Source organism: Aotus nancymaae, unplaced genomic scaffold, assembly GCF_030222135.1.
Source record: "Aotus nancymaae isolate 86718 unplaced genomic scaffold, 86718_ANA_hifiasm-v0.15.2.pri h1tg000007l, whole genome shotgun sequence".
NCBI classification, from domain to species: Eukaryota; Metazoa; Chordata; class Mammalia; order Primates; family Aotidae; genus Aotus; species Aotus nancymaae.
Window position 1 is genome coordinate 41,083,145 of NW_026988418.1, and position 26,371 is coordinate 41,109,515.

Genomic DNA, 26,371 nt, shown 5'->3' on the forward strand with positions numbered 1-26,371 from the left:
GGGGGTTGCAGTGAGCCGCTATTGCACCACTGCGCTCCAGTCCGGGCGACAGAGTAAGACTCCATCTAAAAAAAAAGAAAAGAAAAAGATTATTCATTTTAAAAACATTGAGTTAAATACTGTAAGTGCCCTTTAACAGATCTAGAACTAGAAATACCATTTGACCCAGCAATCCCATTACTGGGTATGTACCCAAAGGATTATAAATCATTCTATTATAAAGACACATGCACACATATGTTTATTGTGGCACTGTTCACAATAGCAAAGACTTGGAACCAACTTGGATACCCATCAATGATAGACTGGATAAAGAAAATGTGGCACATACATACCATGGAATACTATGCAGCTGTAAAAAAGGATGGGTTCATGTCCCTTGCAGGGACATGGATAAAGCTGGAAACCGTCATTCTCAGCAAACTAACACAAGAACAGAAAACCAAACACCACAGGTTCTCACTCATAAGTGGGTGTTGAACAACGAGAACACATGGACACAGGGAGGGAAACAACACACACCAGGGCCTGTCGGTGGGGGGGTGGTGGTGGGGGACTAGGGGAGGGGATAGCAGGGAGATAGATATATAATCTCTGGATTAAAGGTGTGAACCTTTTCATCCAGAGATGCACATTAACTTTTGCCTGCAGTTTTAGGGAGTTATGAAAACAGGGTTGGGGTTTCCTTAAATGACACCTTAGCTAAAGAACAAGAAGATTTCCCGCACAGTGATTGCACTTCTGATATGCATCATGCCCTGCTCTGTCTCATCAATGGGATGGTTGAACCACGTTTGTGCGCTGTGGGGTTTGTTCATGTGTGGGCAGCCTGTTTGGTCCAATAGACAACAATGGACACCTTCATGTAGGTGGCATCAATATATGCCTCCTTTTCCTTGCCTTTGATCTGTCTCAGCACCCTAATAATTGTAATTTTTAAAAAGCCTATTCTAAAGAAGTTTCAGAAATGTTGGAGAGAGGAAGGACACATGGAAAAAGGGAGTGTAGTTAAGATCTTAAATTCTGAGACACAAGCTAGATTTTATGTCAGTTATCCTGAGGAGTGTGTACGTAGGCTGGGGGTGGATGTGCGGTAGGGAGCACATGAGCTATTTATGGACAATGCCGTTGGTGTATATCTAAGCATTGGAAGTTCTTTTCAGATGGGTTGCCTCACTACTTGGACAGAATTCTGTATCTGTGAGGTGTTTTTCATTTGGAGACTGTGGTAAACCCTACTAAACTGGCTTAAGCAGAAATGGGAATCATACAAACTAGCTGTCCATGAGTGATGCTGGCATTAGCAAAGCTCTGTGTGGGGCCCATACAATGTGACCAGCACCCAGTTTCTTGCCTTTTCTCTCTGCTCTGATGTCCTGTCTGATGTATTTGCTTCGTCATTTAGACATCGTTTTAAGGTTAGCTCCACACTGTGTTCCAACATGGTGGTCAGCAACTGCTGGGACCATCTGCTTTCTTATTATGCAGAACAGAAAAGGAGAGAGACTTTGTCTCAGAATTTCTAGCAAAAGTCCTGAGATTTATTCTGACCTTGCGGCCTTTAGTCACACGCGCGCCTCTGAGGCAATCACTGTGATGAAGGGGATCAGTTTGGCTTGGCCCATTCTGTGTCCCATATCTGAAGCTAGGAGCGGTCAGCTTCCCCCGAACCACAGTGATCCTTAAATGACCAGCGGGTACTAAAACAACCAAGGAATGTTGTTTACCAATGGCACCTCATAACTTTCAATAGATTGCAAAATGAAGTTGTGTTTCTAGGGTGGACCTGCCTGGCCTTTTATTCCAGCTCTGCCAACTTATCTGTTGTCTGTGACCCTGGTGAAATCATTTCACTTTTTCAAGCTTTGGTTTCCTCAGTCATGAAATTAGAATAATAATAATACCTATCTCTTAATCGTTTTGTAAGTATTTAAAAAGCATATAAATAATTTTATATACTGTTACCTGGGATATAGTAAATGCTTGGTGAAAAAAAAAAAAAGGCACTACCAGCTGGGTGTGGTGGTGCACGCCTGTAATCCCAGCACTTTGGGAGCCCTGGGTGGGAGGATCATGAGGTCAGGAGATCAAGACCATCCTGGCTAACACAGTGAAACCCTGTCTCAACTAAAAAAAAAAAAAAAAAAAAGTATATATATATAAAAGTTACTGGCACACACCTGTAGTTCCAGCTACTTAGGAGGCTGAGGTAGGAGAATCACTTGAAACTGGGAGGTGGAGGTTGCAGTGAGATGAGATCCCGCCACTGTACTCCAGCTTGGGCAATAGAGTGAGACTCCATCTCAAAAAAAAAAAAAAAAGGCACTATCTTTGACTTACCCCAAATGATTTACCTTGACTGTCCCTAGATGAATATAGGGACATTATATATGCTTGATAGGTATCCATCTGTAGAGGGAACCTCTACACCTTGAGAGATATCTGAAAAGGAGGGCAGAGAGCTGCAGAGCCCAGGTAGAACTGTTGACCCTAATTATTATTGCTTTGCAGAAATGTGTCATTCTCCAAGAGAAACCTAAAATTTGAATTTTTGTAAGAAATCACCCAATATTTAAAGAGTTGCGACTAATTAAAAAATCTGCAAACACTGCACCTCCAACAAATATGCCTGTGTACTATGTGCAAATGTGAACTACCTGTTTGTAGTCTTGTCCTGAGAGAATTGTCCTTAATGCCAAAGTCCTTTGCTCTGGTGACAGGCACATTAAACCTCTGAGGTATCTAGTGGGAAGAAAACTTCAAGGGAATCATTTCTGGAAGGGATACAGAACTAATGAACTGAGAGATGCCTAAATGGGAGGGACTTGGAAATGTAAAGTCTCCATTCTTTGGAATCTCTGAACTTGCTGAACTATATAGCCTAGAACACTTTCCCGTCTCTACTCCTCCCCTTGGCCCATCTAGCCTTGCTGTCTTTACCTGTGATGGTTGGTTCTCTGCTTATAAGTCACTTTCTCCAGGAAGTCTCAGGCATGTGAGAATGAAGCACGGGAGCCCACTTGGGCCTTTGATAACATCTCTCCCTATGGATTAATAAACTGATTTGGTGACATCTGTTCTTTGTGAAGTTGGTTATTGTGAATCAACCCCTAAGATTCAGATCAGCTCTGGGAACACTGAAAAAAAAGAATAAGCATTTCTGGGTCTGCAATGCTGAGGACTGTTGGTGCACACATCCTGCAGGGTGCTGCTGAGTTGCCACCTAGCCTGCCCTTTGATGTTTCTCTTGGTGTTCTGTAACTTCAGAGATGGAAAGTATAGAAACTGATTGTTGAATTTGATGAGATAGCTGAGTTCACCCTACATGAGTGCTTAGAGGAGGGAGCTGCATGTTTAATTTTCTGGGATGGAGTGGTGATATGAATGGTCACTTGTACACATGGTGTCATAAAACTCTAATAGGGGATTTTTGGGGTGGAGTGGAGGGATGGACAGAGATCACAGAGTCCAAGAATTTTACTCTTTTCTCTAGCCCCTCAGTGGACTCTTCTTCCCCTTCCTCCCTGGAAGGAACCCATTACTGAGTGTCCTGTGAGGGGCTGGGCTTGCATTCATCCACTTTGGAGGATCTCAAAGTAGAGCAATGGGAAGGTCATCTGTTGTTTCCACCCTGCTCTAAATTTTAGGGAGAAATCATGTTGTTTTATAGAAGAAATAAAATAGAATGAAGAAGAGAACTTTGCCCCTGATATTTCAAATGACAGCTTTCTGAACATTTTAAGAGGAATCTTTGCATATTTCATTTTTTAGAGAGAAAACCTATATACGTTATTTTTTTAGGAGAGAGTGGAAGAGCACATTTCCCTCTCTCTAGGTTGAAACACACCAGCAGAAGCAAATTGTAAACTCTAGCAGGAGCATTCTATTAACGTAAGACAGGCCACTGGGCAAAGCATCTTTCATACAGTAGTCATTTGAGTTAAAACAATGCTGTAAATAGGTATAAATGTTTTGTAGATGAGAACTTATTCCTAAAGGTCACACAACTTGCAAGGAGAGGAGCTGGGATTTTAACTCAGGTACCCTGATTCCAAAGTCCATGCTCTAAACCACAATGCTGTGGATAACAGTACAGATTGAATCAAAATGTTAATTTTCTCACAAGTAAACCAGTAGATATCAGTGATCAGAATGCAATTGAGAACATTACGTACAGGTATCTTGATACCACATTTGAAAACAGTGATGGTGGTGATAATCAGACCTCAGTACTAAAGCCCTTACAAGGTGTTTAAAGAGAGCCAGATATATGCTTTTGAGAAGTCAGGAAAATTTTAACAGGGTTTCACTTTCAGCAGAGAGCTAATCAGAAATATGAGAACAACTTTTATTTCACAGTTTGGAACTGGAAGTGATTGGTTTGTTTCCTTTTTGTCACCAAAATACCACTGATTATTTTCTGTCTCCTACCTCCTTTTCACACAGGCCCTCAGCCCGCTACAATGTTACCCCTTTACAACTATTTCCAGATGTTCTCAAGGGTTTTACACATGCTCCAAGGAAGTATGGTCCTGTTAGGCACCCTTGTTGACCTTCTCTGTGTCTTTAGCATCCCATTCTTCCCTCTGGGCATCTTTGGACTATTTCTTGTTCACTGAGCAACTTGGATACGGCAATGTCCATCTGTAACCACTTCACATTGAAATGATGGTCTCTGCCCATGCCCTGACGGTGCTGCTCCATACTCCTGGCCAACTAGAGCAAGGCCTCATTCTGTGCAGAAGCGGGGAGAATATCCAGCCTCCCCACTGCCTGCTCCTTCGACAGTTGAGGATCTAAGCCATGTTGCATGTGCTACTCCTGATAACAGTGCTTTCATCTTCTGTCAGCACTGCTTCTTTCCCTAGGGCCCAGGCACAAGCTTTTGGGAGTAAGACAGACAGCTTTCTGCCTTTTCCGTTTCTCCATCTCTCTACCTGAGCATCACCAAATAGCAGAAACTAGGGGTTTGCCTGTTTATTGAAAATGTCAGTTAAAATAGGCTCTTGTAAAGAATGATACACGTGTATATAAACATTTTATTTTAATTTAAAACATAGATGTGAATTATGAACAACGTTCGTTATTTGGGTGATGGGTACGTGAAAAGTCCAGACTTCACCACTAGCAACCTATGCATGTAAGAAACCTGCACTTGTACTCCCAGCATAAAAACTAAAAACAATGTTTAGGTTCATGACAAAACTGAGCAGAAAGTACAGAGAGTTCCCATTTCTATGTTTTAAAACATAGAAGTGTATGTTCTTTTATCACTCAATGTAAAAGGCCTTTTGAGTGGAGGACACAAAAGAGTTCTATGATGTCTGTCTTCTATAATCACAACCTTAATGCAGACCTGTGGGTTCTATTGTATTAAATAAAACCAGATATGGGAAGTGATGACTGTTTAAAAATATATTTTCTTTTTTCATTTCAATTGTGGTTCTTTGCAGTCTCAAACTCCTAGGCTTAAATTATCTTCATACCTTAGTCTCCTGAGTAGCTTAGACTACAGGCATGTCCCACCATGCCAGGCTGATAAAACATTTTTTTTCTTTTTTTTTGAGACAAGGTCTTGCTCTGTCACCCAGACTGAAGTACAGTGGTGTGATCACAGCTCACTGCGGCCTCGATGTCCTGGGCTCAAGCAGTCCTCTTACTTCAGCCTCCTGGTAGCTAGGACTGCAGGTGCGCGCTACCCTGTCTGGCTAATTTTTGTATTTTTTGTAGAGGTGGGGTTTCACCATGTTGCCCAGGCCAGTCTCGAATTCCTGGGCTCAAGTGATCCGCTGACCTTGGCCTCCCAAAATTCGGGGATTAGAGGCATGAGCCATGGCACCCAGCCTAAAATTTCTAGTAGAGACAAGGTCTCACTATATTGCCCAGGCTGGTCCTGAACTCCTGAGCTCAAGTGATTCTCCTGCCTTGGCCTGCTAATGTGTTGAGATTACAGGCGTGAGCCATTGCACCCAGCCAAAAATATTTTTTCTAATCTCCTAGAGTCATCTTGCCCACACCTATTTTTTTTTTTTTTGCAACTGACCCTTACAGAGTCTTTCCAAGGCAGTCAACCTTCAACCTAGTTTTCATAGCATTAATAACTCCTTGTTTTACACTCCCTTCATCAGCTCATGCACTTTTAAATTAAAGCACATAATTAGAATAACAGATAGAATTACCACAAAAAGGTCTGGGAACAAACCTGACTGCTTTTAGGCTATGTACAACTCCACGGTGGGAGTGGTTAGGCACCCACAAGCTGTGTGCTCCTGTGCCCTAAGTGACGTATGGCAGGCGGCTGGCCGGTACCCTCAACTGGGAGCCCTGATACATCTAGTGAATCAGCTAGCTGCACTGCTGTATCCACTGCATCCCTCTCATAACTCAGCCCCAAGAGAAGCCTCATGCAGATCTGTTCATGCGAACTGACTGATTTAGGGCTTGACCTGGTTGGCCAGACGTGCTTAGACAGGCCAGCACGCCAAAAGTAGGCCAGGCTATAAACATTTGTGATCTCCAAAACATTTCAAAAACACGAAACCTGTTTTTTCCCCTGTGGGTGAACAGGACCATCCTGCTTGTCCTTGTGTGTAAACAGATTGATTTATGTACCTGAATCATAGGCTCATAGAGAAACATGGCTTCTGTTTCCTTAGAGGTGAAAACTGCCCTTCTGGAGACTGGTCCAAGCCAGAATTTAAAATTTAACTTTTGCTTTGGTGCCACCAAGTGGTTAGCTTTGAGATGCCACCTTTGAGACGATGGCTTGGCAAATACATAATGATAAAAAAAAATCTGGGATGTATAGGAGGAGCTCGGAAGATTTTTAGGGCAGAAACACCATTTTGTATAATATTACAATAATGGATACATATTATAATATACATTTATTCAAATCCATAGAATGTGTAACACCAAGAGTGAACTCTAAACTATGGACATTGGGTGATTGCGATGTGTTAATGTAGGTTCATCAGTTGTAGCAGAAGTCTTACTCTGGTGCTGGAGGTTGATAATGGGAGAGGCTGTGCCTGTGCAGTGGGGATAGGGGTCATATGGACACTTTCTGTACTTTCTGCTCAGTTTTGCTGTGAACCTAAAACTGCTCTATCAAATAAAATTTATTAATGAAAACTCTTCCATGCTACATACATTTTCCCTCCTGGCTACCAGTGCTGCAGGTAAGAGCAAGATAAGAGAGAAACATCATGTTGAGAGGAGAGCTGACTTCTTAGGCAGGGATGATACAAACTTTGTGATGCCCCACATTCCAGAGACTGGGTCCTTAGCTTTATAAGTCCCAGAAACCTTTTATTTTTCAATGTATTTAGAGTTGTTCAGTTTTTCAGGGCTATATCATGCTCGCCAAACTTACAAGACATACTATATGAAAAATCAGAATGGCAATATATTATTTTGCAATTAGAAATATATATTCAGTGGTAAACCAAAACACATGTGTTAGATGAGAAGTTCATTTTTCACCCTTTAGGAAATTTATATGGACGGACAAATTGTACCAAGTAGGTTGCTGGTGAAATTGCAGTAGAGTTGGGGAAGGAGGTTGCTTGTCTTAAGATTACTACCATTAAGACGAGACTATCTTCACCGCTTTAGGGATATACATGACTCTGGGCTGGGGACACTTACACTGCTAGGCAGTACAGAACCCTGGACAGTGCTGATCCTGTCCTGGACAGGTCAACTTAGTCTTTTTCTTTCTGTACTCATTTTGAAACTCTATGCTGAGTGCATGAGAGTTCTTTTTTCCCTCACACAGGACAGATTATAACTACCAAGGCCAACACTATAGGCTTGCTGATACAGCTCTGGTCTCCTGTGAATGTCTGGTCACCAGGATTAGCATTTGGGTGTTCCCCAACTCATCAGCCACTGTTTATAGGTTTTTGGTTAGGCAGGGCTAGTGTACTCATTACATGATAATTTTTAATAGGTTTATTCTCGGAGGATAACTTACGTTTTAAGTTTTGGTGATTCTGTTCCTGAATACAGGTCAAAATTAATATGCAAAATTAATTTGCAAAATCCTTAATCACTTTGGCATAGATTCCCAATAGCAAAGCAGTACTTGGCTGAATATAGTAATTATCCTGGCTTATTAGTCTGTTCTCACACTGCTATAAAGACATACCTGAGACTGAACCATTTATGAAGAAAAGAGGTTTAATTGATTCCCAGTTCTACATGGCTGGGGAGGCCTCAGGAAACTCACAATCATGGTGGAAGGGGAAGCAGACATGTCATATATGGCAACAGATGAAAGAGAGCATGCAAGAGGAGGGAAAACTGCCTTACAAAACCATCAGATTGCGTGAGAACTGATTCACTGTCATGAGAACGGCATGGTGGAAACCTCCACCCCAATCCAATCACTTCCCACCTGGTCTGTCCCTCTACATGTGGGGATTATGGGGATTGCAGTTCGAGAGGAGATTTGGGTGGGGACACAGAGCCAAACCGTATCGCCTAGGTTCTAAGTAAGAGTGCAGGCCGCTTACGTCTGTGTCGTGAGAGCTTTGCACAGCCCTCACTGCCTGCGCGTGCTCACCAGCCTGTCCTGTGATGCCTCACCAGAGTGCTCAGTTGTCTCCGGTTCTTTAGTGCAGTGGTCCCCAACCTTTTAGGCACCAGGGACTGGTTTCATGGTGCCAAAAGGATTGGGGACCACCTCACTAAAGAAATTTTTCCACAGATGGGGTAGGCAGGAGAGAATGGTTTCAGGGTAAAACTGTTTTTATCCACCTCACATCATCAGGCATTAGCTGGATTCTCATAAGTAGTGCACAACCTTGATCCCTCACATGCGCAGTTCACAATAGGGTTCGTTTTCTGTGAGAATCTAATGCCGCTGCTGATCTGGCAGAAGGCAGAGCTCAGGCTGTAAGGTAATGCTGTGTGGCCCGGTTCCTAACAGGCCATGGATTGGTACCAGTCTGCAGCCCCAGAGTTTGGAGACCCCTGCTTTAGTGCAGCATCCCCTTCCCACCTGCCTCTTCCCCTAAACTGCTGCCATACGGAGTCCTCAGTCAAGGAAGCTCACAATATTTGCAGAGGTTATAAATTAGTGTCCTGTGGTTGGAATCTGGCCCATAGATCTCTTTTGTTTTTGCCAATATGTTGTTTTCAAAAGCTTGATTTAATTGCCCAAACTTAAAAAATTTAAAAATCAGGAGATGCATGCAAACTCTGAGTATTCTTTCTTTTTTTTGTTTATTTATTTATTTTTCTATTTTTAAATTTTTTTATTTCTGTAAATTTGAGTATCCTCTTTCTTTCCTTCTCTCTCTTCTTTCTCTTGTTCTGTCTCCTTCCTTCTCTCCTTCCTTCCTTCCTTCCTCCCTTCCTCCTTCCCTCCCTCCTTCCCTCCCTCCTTCCCTCCCTCCCTCTCTCCTTCCCTCCCTTCCTTCTTTCCTTCCTTCTCTCTCTCTTTTCTTTTTTTCTTTTCTTTCTCAGGGTCTCATTGTGTTGCCCAGGCCGGAGTGCAGTGGTACAGTCATGGCTCACTGCAGCCTTGACCACCTGAGCTCGAGCAGTCCTTCCACCTAAGCCTCTTGAGTAGCGGGACTACAAGTATGTGCCACCACACCTGGTTAGTTTTTGTATTTTTAGTAGACACGGAATTTTATCCTGTTGCTCAGATTGGTCTTGAACCCCTGGGCTCAAGCAATCTGCCTGTTTTGGTCTCTCAAAGTGCTGAGATTAGAGGCATGAGCCACCACCCTGGCCTGAGTATCCAGTTTCTTTGCCAAAAAAAAAAAAAAAAAAACAAAAAGTCGGTGATCTGGCTTTGCAGGGCTTATATTCCGACAGCACAATAAGTTATTGGAGTGGGGCCTACATAGGGCACATTTTTTCCAATTATCCTCTTTCATCACCTTCCCTTTCACTCATTTTGTGTTACTGCTTGGTAACATGTTTGGTGGTTACTCTTAGTGTGTTGCAAATACAGAATAAGACACAACAGAAGAACCAAGCGTAAGAAAAGTAGTGGCTTTCTGTGGGCTCCTGCTCGCTGCTCTTGTCCTTGCTGTCTGCAGAGAATTCCTTCCTTGGAACCTGCTCGCAGGCTTTTTCTTTTGCACCCTATTTCTATGTCAACTCTGATTTTATCCCTTGTGCTTCTAAGAGGTGTGGGCTGGAGCATTGCTCACGAAAGCATATGGACTTTGAAATCTGGTCTGTATCTGCAAGACCTGGTTTTGAATCCCAGCCCCATTTCTTACTGACTTCCTTTCCCTTATTGGTAAAATGAAGGCAATCACCTGTCTCATAGGTTGGTATGAGTATTAAATGGGATTTTTTAACATTAAGCATCAAGCAGAGGCTACTGCTCTTGTCCTTCTCTTCTCTCTTTTTTCTTTGATTTTTTTTTTTTTGGTTTCTTCTTTTTTATTGGTCCATTAGGAGAAACCTCTCTTCTTTCAAGACATGATTTTTTCTTTTTTTCGTGACCTTGATGAAACGACTTATCCGTCTTTACTCTTTTTTATAAAGCCCACTGTTCTATTTTTTTCTTCCTTGTAACTTTGCCTTTCCCATCTGTACATTTCACATATTCCCTTTTCTTGGAGTTAGAACTCTCTCATAAAGACTCTCCTATAAGAATAATGGATGCCAAGTAAATTTATTTTGTTTTGGTGAATTCTGTTAAGAAGGCCTACCTTTTATCAAATTTCTACAATTGTATTTAGTTTTGTGATAGAAACTACATTAGCTTTCACAGTAATCTGTTGGTATTCTTTCTGTGTATATGTACGTTTCCCTGTTCATTGTGTATTTGTAGAAATAGGGCCGAGGTCAAAGGCTGGAAAGTCATCAGAAGAAAAAATTGGTTGTGGAAGGGGAACACTTCGCCTGAGATCAAAAGGTCCCGCTACCTTGGAGGAAGTGGTATGTTATGTTCATTTACTTTCTGTTCTGCTTGGAAATGTTGAGATACGTGTGATTACTGGAACTGAAAATAAAATCACAAAGTTAGAAAAAATTCCATTGATTCTAATCAAAACTTGGACTTTGAATTCATTGTTTAAACAATCTGGAAATTCCTGAAGGTATTAGAAAGGAAATATAGAAATTAAGTACATGAGAAGAGATTGTGACATGTAGAAATTCTCAGCTACCTGTAGATGACATTTCTAGGCTCTGAAGACAGCTGGGCTGTCTCAAAAACTTAAGTTAACTAAAGTTCTCTGAGAGCCAAGAAAAAGTATCAGAGCCACTTTTTTGATAGTGAAAGATTAGATTCATAAGCTCCTCTTATCACATAAAACACCTTGAAGTCATCTTTGACTCTTTCCATTCATGTCCCACATCGCTTCTATCAGCAAATCCTAGTAGACCTACCTCTACAATATATTGGAGTCCAGTGGCTTCTCACTGTCCCTGCCCACCACTGTGGCCCAAGGCACCATCATCTTATCCTGGATATTGCAATCACCTTCTGTTTAGTCCTCCTGTGTTCACCCTTGCCTTCTTTCCGCCTGTGCTCAGCACAGCCCTCAGAATGATCCTTAAAATATGTAAGAGAAATTATGTCACTTTTCTGTTCACAATCCTCCAGTGGCTCCCCATGGCACTCAGAATAAAAGCTAAAGTCCTCAGAATGACCAACATGACCGAGCTCTGTATTTCTTCTCTGTTCTCATTTCCCACCCCTCTGCCCTGGCTTCCTCTGCTTCAGTCATGCTGGTCTCCCTGCTCTCCCCAAACACTCCAGGTGTATCCCCATCTCAGGCTCTCGATACTGCTGTTGTCTCTGCCTGAATGTTTTGCCCATTTATCTGCATAGCTTGCTCCCTTGCCATCATCAGGTTTCTGCCCACGCATTATCTATCTCAAAGGCATCCTGTATAAATAGCAACTCCCTCTACCCCTCCCACTGCCCACTCTTCCATGCCTTTAATTTCTGTCAAAGCAATTGTATTAGCTCACACTGCTAATAAAGACATAACCTGAGCCTGGGTAATTTATAAAGAAAAAGGGGTTTAATGGACTCACAGTTCCACATGGCTGGGGAGGCCTCACAGTCATGGTGGAAGGTGAAGGAGGAGCAAAGGCACATCTTACATGGCAGCAGGCAAGAGAGTGTGTAGAGGATCTGCCCTTTATGAAACCATCAGATCTCATGAGACTTACTCACTATCATGAGAACAACGACACTGGAAAAACCTGCCCCCATGATTCAGTTACTTCCCATTAGGTCCTTCCCACAACATGTGGGGATTATGGGAGCTACAATTCAGGATGAGATTTTTAGGGGTGGGGGGACGAGGTGGATATAGCCAAAGCATATCAGCATTAAACACCCTAGGACTCTTTATATCTTTGTTTAATTTTGTCTACTGTCTAGCTCCTTTGCTCACGTGTCTTGCTCACTATTGCATCCCCATCACCTAGAATAGGACCTGATATACCGAAGGAACGGAAATCTTTGCTGCATTAATGAATTAAGAGATGATTCATTTTAGTTTGAGAAAACAAGGGTTTTGCCCTTTGATTGACTTTATCTATATGCAGGTCAGTGTTTGAGTGAAAAACACCAGAAGGAAAAGTGATAACGAGGGGCAAGAAGGGTGGAGGAAGAAAAGCGCAGGGGTGGGGTGGTGGTGGTGGGGATTCTGAGTGGCAAGCAGCAGGCCCACAACAGCAGCAAAGGACAAAGCCCTCCTGTGGGCAGAGGGGAGGTGGAACAGGTAACTGATGCCTGTGAGCTCCTGGGGGCAAGGGCAAGGCACCAGGCCCTTCTAGAGCCTATATGTGAATGCTTTCCAGGTTCCTATGTGTTTGAAGGAAAAGAGACAGGTGAACAGTTCTGAGGCTGTTTCACAGAGTGGGATCCCAGAACTTGTTGTGTGACCATGTCCAGGGTTGATCATGGGGGTGGTTTGTTGGAGCAGACACTTAAGGAACCCATGAGGCCAAGGCTGTCCTTAGGAATGTCAAGTCGCCCAGGGTGTTGTCAGTTTTGGGGGATCCAGAGGAAGATCCTGAGTCAAATGCCTGGGTTCTGGGAGAATAAAAGGACCGATTGGAGGCAAATGGCAATGAAAAGACCCGAAAAGAGCAAAAGCATTTTGAAAATGGATATGATGAGGTATGTGAAGGAAACCCAAGGCAGTGACTTGGGCGTTTGGAGCCTTTACTTTCCCTCTGTGGCCCAGCACACCGTCTGGTATATTGCTGAAGGCCAGTAAGTGTTCATTGAATGAGTAAGCAAATCTCAGTGGAAGAAAGGAATTTATCAGGGAAGGGAAGAACAGAGGGAAGGAGCTGGCCTTTGGAGCTGGGAGAATACCAGCTCTGCCTTTTGCTGGAGGCTGTGAGGAAAAATGGGCAGACCTTTAAACAGCTCACAAAGGAAGCAGGTCAGCAGGAAAGACTCCTTATCCCTGCAGGAGGAGGGGTATCTTCTAAGGGTTAAATCATTCCCCACTCTTTGTTAAGCACCTGCTGTGGCAGAGGTGCCTGGATGAGAAAAGAGCAGCTTAAGATCTACCTAGGGAGGTAGGAAAGACACATTTAAAGATAAACATCTAAAAATCTATTCCTATTTTCATAGCCTGTTTAGTAAAATAGGGCAATTAAAAATAGCTCATAATGAAAGGAAAAAGCAAGTTTGCTGCTAATATTAAATTTGATACAAATGGCCTAAAGTCTAATTTCAAACACTTTAAGGATTTAAAGGATTTGAAACAAATCACTCCCTTAATCACCTAGCCCAAATTCTGAAAATGGTGTAAGGTTCTCTGTATTAGTCCGTTTTCACATTGCTATAAAGGATACCTGAGACTGGGTAATTTATAAAGTAAAGAGGTTTAATTGACTTGAAATTCCGCATGGCTGGGGCGGCCTCCAGACACTTACAATCATGGTGGGAGATGAAGGGGAAGCAAGGCACATCTTACATGATGGCAGGAGAGAGGGAGTGTGCAGGGGAAACTGGCACTTTTGAAATCATCAGATCCTGTGAGAACTCCCTCACTATCATGAGAACAGCATGAGGGGAACCGCCCCATGATGCAGTCACCTCCCACCAGGTCCCTCCCTTGACATGTGGGGTTTACAATTCACGATGGGATTTGAGTGCGGACTGAGCAAAACCCTATCAGTTCTCCACTGGCATAACCGCATACTTATTCCATATGTGCTTGCTGAGACAGGCATAGTCAAAGAGCTGGTGATATGAAGGTGAATAAAGACCCTGTTTCTCTTCTAAAAGGAGAGAAGCATAAAAAAGCGATTATGACCCAGTGGGATAGGGTTAATGGAAGATGCAGGATACACAGTGTCACAAAGAAGGGGCTGATAAACTGTTGTCAGGGATTGGGGAAAGAAAGGAGGTCAGGAGGTTGGGCGTGGTGGCTCATGCCTGTGATCCCCGCACTTTGGGAGGCTCAAGTGATCCTCCCACTTTACCCTCCTGAGTGGCTGGGACTAAAGGTGCATACCACCACGTCTGGTTACTTTTTAATTAAATTAATTAGTAGAGATAGAGTCTTGCCATGTTGCCCAGGCTTGTCTAGACCTCTCAGGCTCAAGTGATCCTCCCATTTCAGCCTCCCAAGTGGCTGGGATTACAGCATGTGCCACCACACCCAGCTAATCATTTAAATTAATTAATTGATTAATTAATTTTTTGGTAGAGATGGAATCTCACCATGTTGCCTGGCTGGTCTTCAACTCTTAGGCTGAAGCAGCCCTCTGACCTCAGCCTTCCAAATGCTGGGATGACAGGCATGAGCCACTGTGCTTGGCCAAGTCACCTTCTCTGTAAAGTCTTCTGTGACTGTTAAAGATAGAAATTTGCTTCCTCCCCTGTGATGCTTCTGTGCCTTTTATATCCTCTACAAACTGCTACGTGTTGCTTATTTTCACATCTATTTCCTCTTCTAGATTGTTAGCTACTTGGGGACCATGCTCCTGGCTTTTCTTTTTCGAATCCGTAACACTTAATGCTGACACTAAAAATAAGTATTAACTGCATTTGATTTGTATTAGTTACAGAGCACATTCCAGATATATTTCCATTAAAATTAGCTGAAGGGCACAATCATGAACTGGCTCCACATCAGACTTTCTCCTGTGTATGTCCTGACAATCAACAGATTTTGTTATATAACGTCTTATTTCTCTCTTTTTTTGATAAAGCCTTCTGAAACCAAAGCAAAGGCAATTGAAAAGATTGATGATGTTCTTGAATTGTACCTGGGAATTCGAGATATTGATTTAGGTAAGATTATACTATTTTAAAAAGTCTTATATCTCTTAATTTGCTTAATGTTTATTTATGTCTTGTTTGCACTTATAGCCAATTATACTTTTGAAGGTAAAAATATTTGTGGTTTGATGAAAAGAATAATCAACATAAAGATAATAAAGAATAATGAAAACAAGACCTGACCCTTACTGCTTTCTAGCCATGAGGTCTTAGTGCCAAGTAAACTTTAAAACATTTTAGTTTTTTTTCTTTTTTTTTTGAGAGAAGCTCTTGTTACCTAGGCTGGAGTGCAATGGCGCCATCTCGGCTCACCGCAACCTCCGCCTCCTGGGTTCAAGTAATTCTCCTGCCTCAGCCTCCCGAGTAGCTGGGACTACAGGCGCGCGCCACCATGCCCAGTTAATTTTTGTATTTTTAGCAGGGACGGGGTTTCACCATGTTGACCAGGATGGTCTCGATCTCTTGACCTCGTGATCCACCCCCCTCGGCCTCCCAAAGCGCTGGGATTGTAGGCGTGAGCCACTGCGGCCGGCCACATTTTAGTTAGTTCTTAATCGTTAAACTCTGAATACTATTTCCTTCAGTGTTGCTTTTTTGGATTTACAAGATATACATGAAATGAATTTTGTAGATGATACATATAAAAGGCATTATTATTTGATATATCAGATTTGCATTGATTGAATTGCACCCTTTAACAGGGTAACTGAAGTCCTGTGAACAAGGAATTAGAAATATGAAGAAAGAGGACACACTTGGCATATGACTGATAAAGGCAGTTGAGCAGTGGAATTTCTGTGAATTTCTTATGTCATCATTGGGCTGTCAGGGTCTTGATTTATCAGTTAAGACTCTACCAGTTGCAAATGACCAAAACAAAATCCAAACAAAAAATCCTAATTCCAACTGGATTAAGGAAAAAAAAAAAAAGGAGAAACTTACTGGTTCTTATAATTGAAAAGTCCAGAACCAGACCTTGGCTTCAAGAATGGCTGGATCCCGAGTTCTCATGCTGTTATCAGGATGTGGTTTCTCTTCTCTCATTCCTGGCTTCATTTCAGGCCCCAGTGGTACCCCCTGGCAGCTTCATTCTCTCCCTCATGGGGCCAAAATGACTGCCATTGCTCCACCCTCTACATCCTCGTGGCATCAGGCACAATGAGGAAGAGGGAGGACCTCTTCCAAGTCATTCAAACAAAATGCCCAAGATCGTCTCTGGTTGGTCTGATTGGCTCAAATGAGCAAGTCACTGAGGCCAGGAGGATGGTTAGGTCTGGGTTCAATGTTCTGCCTCTGGAGCTGAGGATGACCCTGAAATACAAGGGTCGAAAGTGTGAAAAAGGCCTGATCCTTCCCATACAGAAGCAAGATGAATGTTCCACTGAGTAGGGCAGTTACATGCTGGGTAGAGAAAAGAGTAAATGTATGCTCCAGTGTTGCGATTTATGTCTGCGTGCATCTGCAGGTATGCATTTGAATCAGGTACTTGATATATTTTTTAAAGGTAAGAACTTGACTATTTTTTTATCTGCTACCAGGTAGAATATTTGAAGGCCATTCATCCTTTTCTACGTCCACTCATTTTCCATTTTCCTTATAGAATTACCAAAAGACAAAACAAATTTATCTTAAAATTCTTAATTGGCTTTTCTTTGCAATTCTAGTATCAGGCAACAGCTCACAAGGAGTGCTCTAATGAGCTGAACAGAGGAGGTTGACTTTATAGTCAGAAAATGGCTGAAGAAAGCAGAAATAGAACAAAAAGTAGTTCCCGTTGCAATGTTACTTCCTTTGTAAAGGTTAAAGCAGAGGGAATTTCCTTATCATGCCCGCTAAAGCTGGCCCATTTGTGGATTTGGCTATTACCTCTCTTTCTTCTGATTTCTTGGAAGGTTAGATAAACAACTTAGTTTTGCCTAGTGAGTGGAACGTCAGCATGAGTAAGTCCATTTTGGTTTGGTCTGTTAGGCCTGGTATAGGAGCTCAGTCCAAACCAATCACTTGCTATAAATTTTATTTAACAGAATCTATTCTTATTTTTTTTTTTGCCTGTGTGAACTTTTATTTATTTTTTAATTTTTGAGACAAGGTCTTACTCCGTCACCCAGGCTGGAGTGCAGTGGCACAATCATGGCTCATGCAGCCTTGATCTCCTGGGCCCAAGCACTTCCCCTAGCTCAGCCTCCCACGTAGCTAAGACCACAGGTGTGGGCCTCCATACCTGGCTATTTATTTTACTTTATTTTTTAAATTAGTTTTTGGTAGAGATGGGATCTTGCTATGTTGCTCAGGCTCAGGTGATCCTCCTGCCTTGACCTCTCAAAGTGCAGGGAAAGATTATAGGCGTGAGCCATCATTGCTGGCCCTGAGTGAACTTTTAAAATAAAATTTCTGTACTGGATGTACAGATGCTGTCTGCAACTTAAAAACATTGGTAGTTTGTTCCTTGCTCCTTGGAGAAAAATATAAATTCTTTTTTTATATCGATCCTTTTTTAAATATAGATTCTATATGAATTCTTTTTTTTAAATATAGATTTTTTTCATATAGATTCTTTTTTTCCTCTGTGCAGACAAAAAGTTAAAATTGAAAACCAATCTGTGACAACTTCTCTCCAATCCTTTTGCCTGCCTAATTTTTTTATTTTAATTTTTGTGGAGATGGGGTCTACCTGTGTTACCTAGGCTGGTTTGAACTCCTGGGCTCAAGCCATCCTCTTGCTTCGGCCTCCCAGAATGTTGAAATTAGAGGAGTGAGCCACTGAGCCCAGCCTCAGTCTCCTGTTTTGAAACTGCAGCTCTCAAGGAACAATAGAAACCATGCTATTGTCTGGAGTGAATCACAGACACAGGGCCTAGGAAAAGATCTCACTAGGAATAAAGACAAACATACACATAAACATATATATTCCTAGACATATAAGTAACATATAAATCGTGGCATCAACATGTACATAAAGCAAATTTACAATAGAAATGTTTATCCATACAACAGTCTAGGACTATGGGGTATTCTTTAATGGTATTTTGCCATAGTGGAGGGAAGCAAATATATATATGTATACATGAAGTTTTACATATACACACACACATATGTGTATACGTATTTATGCTCACATACAGTAAAAGAGATATGATGTAGTATTGCTTACAGGTATATGTATTTGGCTTGAGGCCCTAACCTAACCCTAACCCTAACCAAAGAGACCAGCCTGGGCAACACAGTGAGATGAAACCATGTCTCTACTTAAAAAAAAAAAATTAGATGAGTATGGTGGCCTGCACCTGAAGTCCTAGTCACTTGAGAGTCTGAGGCAGGAGGATCGCTTGAGTCGTGTTTGAAGCTGCAGTGAGCTAGGATGGCGCCACTGCACTCCAGCTTGGGCAACCGGGTGAGACCATGTCTCTAAAAAAACAAAAACAAAAAACAAATATATATATATATATATATATATATATATATATATATATATATATATATATATAAATGCAGCTTAAAAAATTCAGGGCACTAAACATTCCATATATGTTCTTTGTAAATTAACTAGAAATTTCTTTGTAAAGTGAATTAGTCACTATAACAAATTCCTCTAATTGACATGAAAATCCATTATCATTACACATGATTAGCAATGTAATCAGTTACCTAGGGAGGTAAAGTATAAGGAAAATAATTATTTGAAGAATGTAAACCATTGTTAAATTAGGAATTTCTTTCATTATTCAGATCTGATTAGCATGAAATATAAATCACAAATGTGATACTGATTTAACAGACAAATATATTTACTTGTATAAATATTTTCAGTATTAGCTTTCAGAAATGTTAATTCTTAATGCAAATTACATTGACATCACTTTTTTTGTATTTTTTAATGTTTAAGTATATATTTAAAAAATTTAAAAAGTAATATGGCAGCAACGTGACTTAAAACACTATCCTCAAAAAAGGATTAGGAGGTGTTTATTATTTGAAAATAAAATATAATTTAAATGAATTTTTGTAGAAAGTAATCCTGAAGATGAAAGTGCTTCATTTGGTTGTAAAGTTAAGTTGTGAACTATGACTTTTCTACCAACCAGTGTCAACATGGGTCACCTTGGGATGTTATCCATGAAAAAAAAACAAGGGGTTCTAAAAGACATTGAGTCCTCTAAGGCCTAATATGGTCTTGACCTAACTCAGCGGAAAGTTGTATCATACAAGTTTCTTCTTGAATGCTTAAGGAAACTGTGTAAGTTGTATATAGAACGATAATGTTTTCTGATGATACCAATTTAGGAGTTTAGAGATCATCCAAGCAACTTCAGAATTTTAGAATTTCAAATTTATTGAGATCCTGAGATGTGTGGAAAGAAGATTTGAACAAATGTTTCTATGTCAATTTTTCTATAAAATCTTTTCTTTTTAAAAATTTTACTACTTTGCTTTTAGAGCAGATATGAAGTCTGTTACAGCTCTTGAAAAAGTATGCAATATTGGTGTTTTAATACTGAGAATTACATTTCTTCCTACGATCACTTTCTTTTTGTTGAGATGGAGACTTGCTCTGTCACCCAGGTTGGTGTGCAGTGGTGCAATCTGGTGCAATCTGGGCTCACTGTAACCTCCACCTGCTGGGTTGAAGTGATTCTCCTGCATCAGGCTCCTGAGTAGCTGGGATTACAGGCACCTGTCACCACGCCCGGCTAATTTTTTGTATTTTTAGTAGAGACAAGGTTTCACCATATTGACCAGGTTGGTCTCAAACTTTTGACCTTGTGATCCGCCTGCCTTGGCCTCCCAAAGTGCTGAGATTACAGGCGTGAGCCACTGTGCCTGGCTGGATCACTTTCTTTTTATAGTGAATTCAAAACAGTGAACACTGTGGAAAGTCATCCTTTTCAGATAAAGCCAATGAAGTTTTAGAAAGTTTAATTAGAAAGCATTCTGTATTGACTGCATTTTTGATGTTTGACTTGTGAGTTGTTTGAAAAGTGTTGATGTTTATATAAAGTCTTAGGAAAAGTTAGACCTGAAGACCTTCCATAGAATGAGATATAGTTGCATATTTTATGATTAAACTAACAATAATGATGAATAATCTTTATCTAAACCCTGCTATTTGCCATCTTATAGATTTGAAAACAAATTCAGAGAACTTTGATAACTTACCCAAAGTCACCTAACAAGTTAAAAACTAAGATTTAATTCTGAAACTTTGATACCAAGATTTTTAACCATAAAGTAATATTTTATATTTAAAAGTTTTAGGTGTTTAAAAACTTAATGGAAATTATACGTTGATCTATATCACCAGAACAGGTTTGTCATTAATAATGTATAGTTCAGTGGCAGTAATAAAAAGTGGCCACTAGAGGTCAGCACTTAGCTGTTTATATGTGGTATAAAAATTCTCTTTACAATTAAAATTCTTTTTGAGATGGGGGTCTCACTATGTTGCCCAGGCTGGATTCAAAATCCTGGACTCAAGCAATCTCCCTGCATCAGCATCCCAAGTAGCAGGGATTACAGGGTAAAAAATTTTCAATTTTTAAAAATCTGTTTTCTCTTTTTTTTCTCATGTGTTTCTAAACATTATACTGTAAGAAAAGTCTACTCTTTTAATGGAATATTTTTTGCCAGATTGCATTCAGGTTTATTACCATAGTATATTGCAACTCTATTATAATCAATAGATGAAAGTAATCTTAGTAGCTGTCTTATGTTAATATGCTGTACCTTCATAAAAAGTGTTTTATTTTGCTAAAGTTTCTTTTGCTTTTCTCTTAAATCAGAGCTATAATATTTTATCAAAAAGAATGAATTATACCATTTATCATGTAAGAATGTCTTAAAAGCTATGCTTACCAAACCCCACTGAGGATGAGAAATAAAATTTTAAAAAGCCGTATTTATACTTTATGTATTAGGAAAAATATATAACATATTTAGTTGCATGCTCCATTTTTGAATTCATATAGCAAATTACTGGTTTAAAAAAGATGTATAGAGCACTGTATTACTTGCAGTATTTCCAACACAATTATGTAGCTGTGTAATTGGCATTTTTGGTTGCTTCTATAAGATCAGGCGTTCCTTGAAGGCAGATGCCATATCTTACTCAGTTTTTAATCCCAGCTCCTACCACATACCTCTCCCAGAGTAAGTACTTGGTAAATGTCTGTTGAGAGTCACAAAAGTGGTGAATTCACAGGGAGCATGAGTCCTAATTTTATTACTTTGGAGCTTTGGCCCTTGGGCAAATTATTAAACTTAGAATCCTAATTTTTACATCTATAAAAGGGGCATAATAAAAACAATCTTATAGGGTTTCCAAGGAATCAAATTGGATCACATGTATAAAATTCCTGGCACATCAGAAATCATAATGGGTGTAGCTATTATCATTCTTAGTGATGATCACCAATGATGACTATTACTAGCTGTAATGGCAGCTGTAATAGAGGTAGATTATGTGGAGCTGTATAACTAGACTCTATCAGCAGCTCTGAGCAGTACTGAGTTTGGGGGTGTTTCTTCACTTTACTCTTGTGCCAGAATGAGTGCATGAGCGAGATTATGCATTTTGGACTGTGAGGTTAGAATATGGGCATCTTGAAGCAGCATTTTCTTTTATTTTGTGACTAGAAACCCAAACCAGAGCTGGCAAGTCAGTGCAGGTGAGATCTACAATGTGGGGTTCCCAGGCTTAGTGTGCTAGACAATGCTGCTGGGCTTCCTGAGGTATAAACAAGCCATGTACCGAGTTGTTCCTTTTTCCCTCTTATAGCCAAGGATGTGTGTGTGGAGAGAGAGAGAGAAATTGATTCAGTGTCCATCAGTGAACTTCTGCATCCTTGTCATGGTCTCTCTGGCATTTAAGAGCATCATCTGCACTGTTAGTTTCTGTTTCGGAATGGTCTTTTATCTGTATGCATTTTCTTATGTCTTTTATCTGTATGCATCTTATTTCTTCCTCTGCTAGATTTCTTCCTTAACATGGCTTACCGATATGTCAGTATAATCTTTAGGTAGTTGCCTTTATAAATGCTACCTGTCAAGCCTATGAGAAATAGTTAAAATGGTAGAGTAAGCAAAATCTCTGAACTGGAGTTCTACTTCAGCAATACTTCACCTTTATGTTTGGCTGCTCTCCTTTTACATCCAGGCTATGAGATCAAAATTCTGGACTTCACTTCCCCCAATGAATGCTAACTGTGCCTGTGCAAAAAGTACGTAAGTGTTATGACAAACCCTCTTCTTGTACTTGCCCATTCACTGGCATTTATATGCATGAGACACTGAACTGGTTACTATGGGCATAAGAGACTGAGTAAGCTACTTAAGATCTGTTGGGAGTTTATTTTCTCAGTAGGAGAGAAAAAATACACGGAAAAAGAATGTCAATGCAGAGCAATGTTAAATTTGCAGTCTAAGACCTTGTTACTCAAAGTGTTGCCTGCGGACCAGCATCGCCTGGAAGTTGAAAATGCAGAACCTCAGGGCTGCAGAACTACTGAACCAAAATCTGCAATTGCCAAGACCCTATGTGGTTTGTTTGTGCATTTAAGCATGAAAAACACTGGCAGAAGGGTTTAGAGAATTGAGATATCTCTTCTAGCTGTGGACAAAGGCTTTCATGGAGGAGAGAGCCTTGAAGGAGAGAGAGGATTTTGACTCCTTGCTGGTGGCTAGGAGGAGGTTATCCTGGGCAAAGGCAGAAAGCAGTGACGACAGCATTTCGAGTGGTCAGATTTATGAGGGCACAGCGTTAGTGCAGAGTGGGATAGCCACTGGGGAACCAAGAGTGCTTTAGGTTAGACTGCCACCAGGGTTTAGGGTTTTAAAGATAAACATTGGTTATACAAGGAAAAAAAATGTGTGTGCGTGTGTGTGTATACACACACATACACACAGACATTAAAAATATATACATATATATTTTAAATTTATTGAAAAAAAAGTTTTTAAGAGACAGGGTCTCATTCTATTGCCCAGGCTAGAGTGAAGTGTCATCATCATAGCTCAGTGTAGCCTCAAATTCTTGGGCTCAAGTGATCCTCTTGCCTCAGCTTCCTGAGTATGTGGAACTGCAGATGTGGACTGTCATGCCTGGTTAATTTTATTTATTTTTTATTAAACATACTTTTTTCAGAGACAAGATATTGCTGTGTTGCTCAGGCTGGTCTCAAACTTCTGGCCTCATGTGATCTTCCTGCCGCAGTCTCTCTAGTAGCTGAGATTGTGGGCATGAGCCACCATGCCCAGATGGCATATTTTTATATACGGGAATGACAGATAATCTCGGAGGTGGAAAGGAGCTCCATGGTCCTTTTGTCTCAATACCCAGTGGGATCAGACCTGTGCTTTAGGAAGAGGAGTCCAGTTTGCCTACGTGGGATGGTTTGCTGACTGGACTTGGAGATTAGGAGATAACATGGCAGTGGTGGGAATGGAATGGAAAGAATTGGATTTGAGAGATAAAGGGAGAGTAAAGGTAGAATAAAGGGAGGCAGTGTTTGCTGCACAGGCTGAAGACCTGGGAGAAGAGAAAAATAATGGTGGAAACGAGAGAAAGAGTGGGCGTTTCTTTAGATGGGAAGGTGATACTTGGTTTCTGGACATGCTGTTTGAGATGCTAGTGGAGCACCTAGGAAGAATTGCCCACCAGTTACTCAGAAATGGAGGTGTGGAACTCATGACAGAAGTTGGGGATGGAAGCAAAGATTTGGGACTTCTCTGCACCATGGTCATGCTTAACCTGGGGTTGTGGATAAGATCTTCAGGGAAAGACAGCCTGATCTTCAAAGAAAGAGAGACACAAACAGAACCTCCAGACTTATGTGAAATACTGATAGAATACTGTAGGACACCATTTCCCTGAGCGCTTGGCTTCTTATCTGATGGTGTGAAAATGCACTCCAAGGCAGCTTGCTTCTTTTCTTAACTATAGTACTATGACTGTCTGTTGAAAGAAATGGAACATTCCTTACAGACATTAAGGCATTCCTTAATGGCTTAGGAAATAATTTTTAAGTACAGCTAATACCTATGAGCACGCAGAATAAATATTACAAGTTAGGTATAGTTTTAGCACATCAAACACAGCACTAAACATTTTTTTCTAATTTGAATTTATGTACTAGGTTTTGCTAAGTTTTCTTCCATTGACTTCACAGAGGTTTCTCCCAATATTTTATTATGGTAATTTTCAAACAGACAGTTGAAAGGCTTTTTGGTGAATACCTCTATATTCACCTGTCACCTAGACTCTACCATTAATATTTTACTATAATTGCTTTATCACTTACCTCCCCATTTAGTCGTTTTATATAAAGATTTTTATGAAAATATCATTTTCATTATAATATAAAGGATATGTACTGCTTTTTCAGTAAATATTAGAACAAAAATATTTCTCTGTTATGAATTATTCATAAACATTATTTAAAATGATGTAAAAATATTTCACCTAATATATTTCGTCATATCAGAGGTAACTTAATGATCCTACACTTTAGAATTTTTTTTTTGGATTCTGTTAGGTACATCTTTACGCTAAATTCTTTTCTGTTTTAAATTTTTATTTTTGAAGTCTAGATTTCCAGAAGTAAAAATGGTAGGTAGTTCAAAGGATATGAACACTTTGATGACTTTTGATACTTGTTGCCAAACTTTTTTCAAAAGCCAAATTTATGAAGTCAAGCCAGTGTGTTTGCTTCAGCATATCCTGGCCATCCTTGACATATCATTAAAAAAAGTTTAAATAAACTTGGGAGCTTTCGAAGCATCTGGGTAACTTGGCAGGACCCGTGGGCTGGAGCAGAGGTTCCAGCTGCAGCTGAGGAATTCTCTCCTTTGTGAAGTGTTTGCTTCCAGATTGATGGTAAATGAAGAAGGCTTTGGGTAATGACTGAGATCTGGTGCAAGATGGAGAGAGGGTGATGATAATATAAAGAAGAGATTCAATTTCTCTTCTTTCTTCACTGCCATTCATATATATATATATATAGAAACAATCTTAGTATCTTGTATCTTTTCTTAGTACAGAAAAGATACAAATACAGTACAAAGACTTTTCTTGAACTAATTTGAGAGTAAGTTACCTTAATAATGTCCCATTGCCCCCAAATACTTTGGTGTGTATTTCCTAAAAACAAAGATATTCTCCTATTGAACCATAACATAACCATTCAAACCATGAAACTAACATTGATATATTACTGCTATTTAATATTCATATTCTATTTATGTTTCCCCAATTCCTTAATATCTGTCATTGCAAAAGAGTGTGTTCAAAATCACATGTTGCATTTACTTATCACGTTGTGTCAATTTGGAATAGTTATTTGTCCTTTACTTGGTTTTCATGACCTTGGTGCTTTTGGAGGGTACAAGCCAGTAATTTTGTAGAATGTTCCTCAACATTGGTTTGTCTAATCTTTTGTTTAAAATTACACTCAGGTTTCACCTCTTTGGTGTAACCTCACAAATGTGATTCTGTATTCTTTTCATTACATCTTATGGGGAAGCACGGGTTTTTGATTTTTTTTCCTTAGGAATGTTCACTTCGATCACTTCAGGTGGTGTTTGTTAGGCTTCTGCACTGTAAAATTATTCTCTTTCATTGATAGGTATTGGTGGGGAGATATTTTGAAACTACGTAAACATACTGTTCCTTATAAATCAATCGGCTTCTTTATTTTTTCTTTATCTCTTCATTCAATTGCGTGTTTTATTATGGATTCATGGACTCCTGTATTCACTGGAGTTATACCATCATTACTTATTTTGATGCTTAAATTATCCCTGATTTGGTCAGTGTGAATTCTTGCACGCTGACATCTGTGTCCTTTTCACGTTTCCATCGTTTTTTGACACTTTCTTACTTTCTGATATAAGATATTCTTGGTTCATAGTGCACTTTGCCTGCTCCAGCCCTGGAATCTACCAGTTTTCTGAGGAAGTCTTAGTCTTTTTAATGGAGAATGATATTTATGAACAAAGATTTGGGTGCTTTGTGTACTCATTGTTGTTAGGGCGTCATGCTTCCAGAACTGAGGGATGTGTATGCATATGTATATGTGCATTTATGTCTATATTTTTATAACATCTCAATTGGAGAGATATATATTTCCACTGGCATCTACA

General features: G+C 40.3%; 1 protein-coding gene across 2 annotated transcripts in view; it reads left to right on the forward strand.

The window, feature by feature from the left end:
• GIPC2 (GIPC PDZ domain containing family member 2) overlaps positions 1-26,371 on the forward strand; it is a 99,182-nt gene that overhangs the window by 69,896 nt on the left and 2,915 nt on the right. Inside the window, exons 4-6 of one of the 2 annotated variants that reach the window (XM_012442814.2) lie at positions 10,805-10,911; positions 15,169-15,250; positions 22,389-22,452. In XM_012442814.2, coding sequence (XP_012298237.2) covers positions 10,805-10,911; positions 15,169-15,250; positions 22,389-22,435 — 236 coding nt within the window. In that variant the 3' untranslated portion in view covers positions 22,436-22,452. Of the gene's footprint in view, positions 1-10,804; positions 10,912-15,168; positions 15,251-22,388; positions 22,453-26,371 lie in introns of those variants that run through there. The other variant, XM_012442813.2, reaches the window with a different exon arrangement.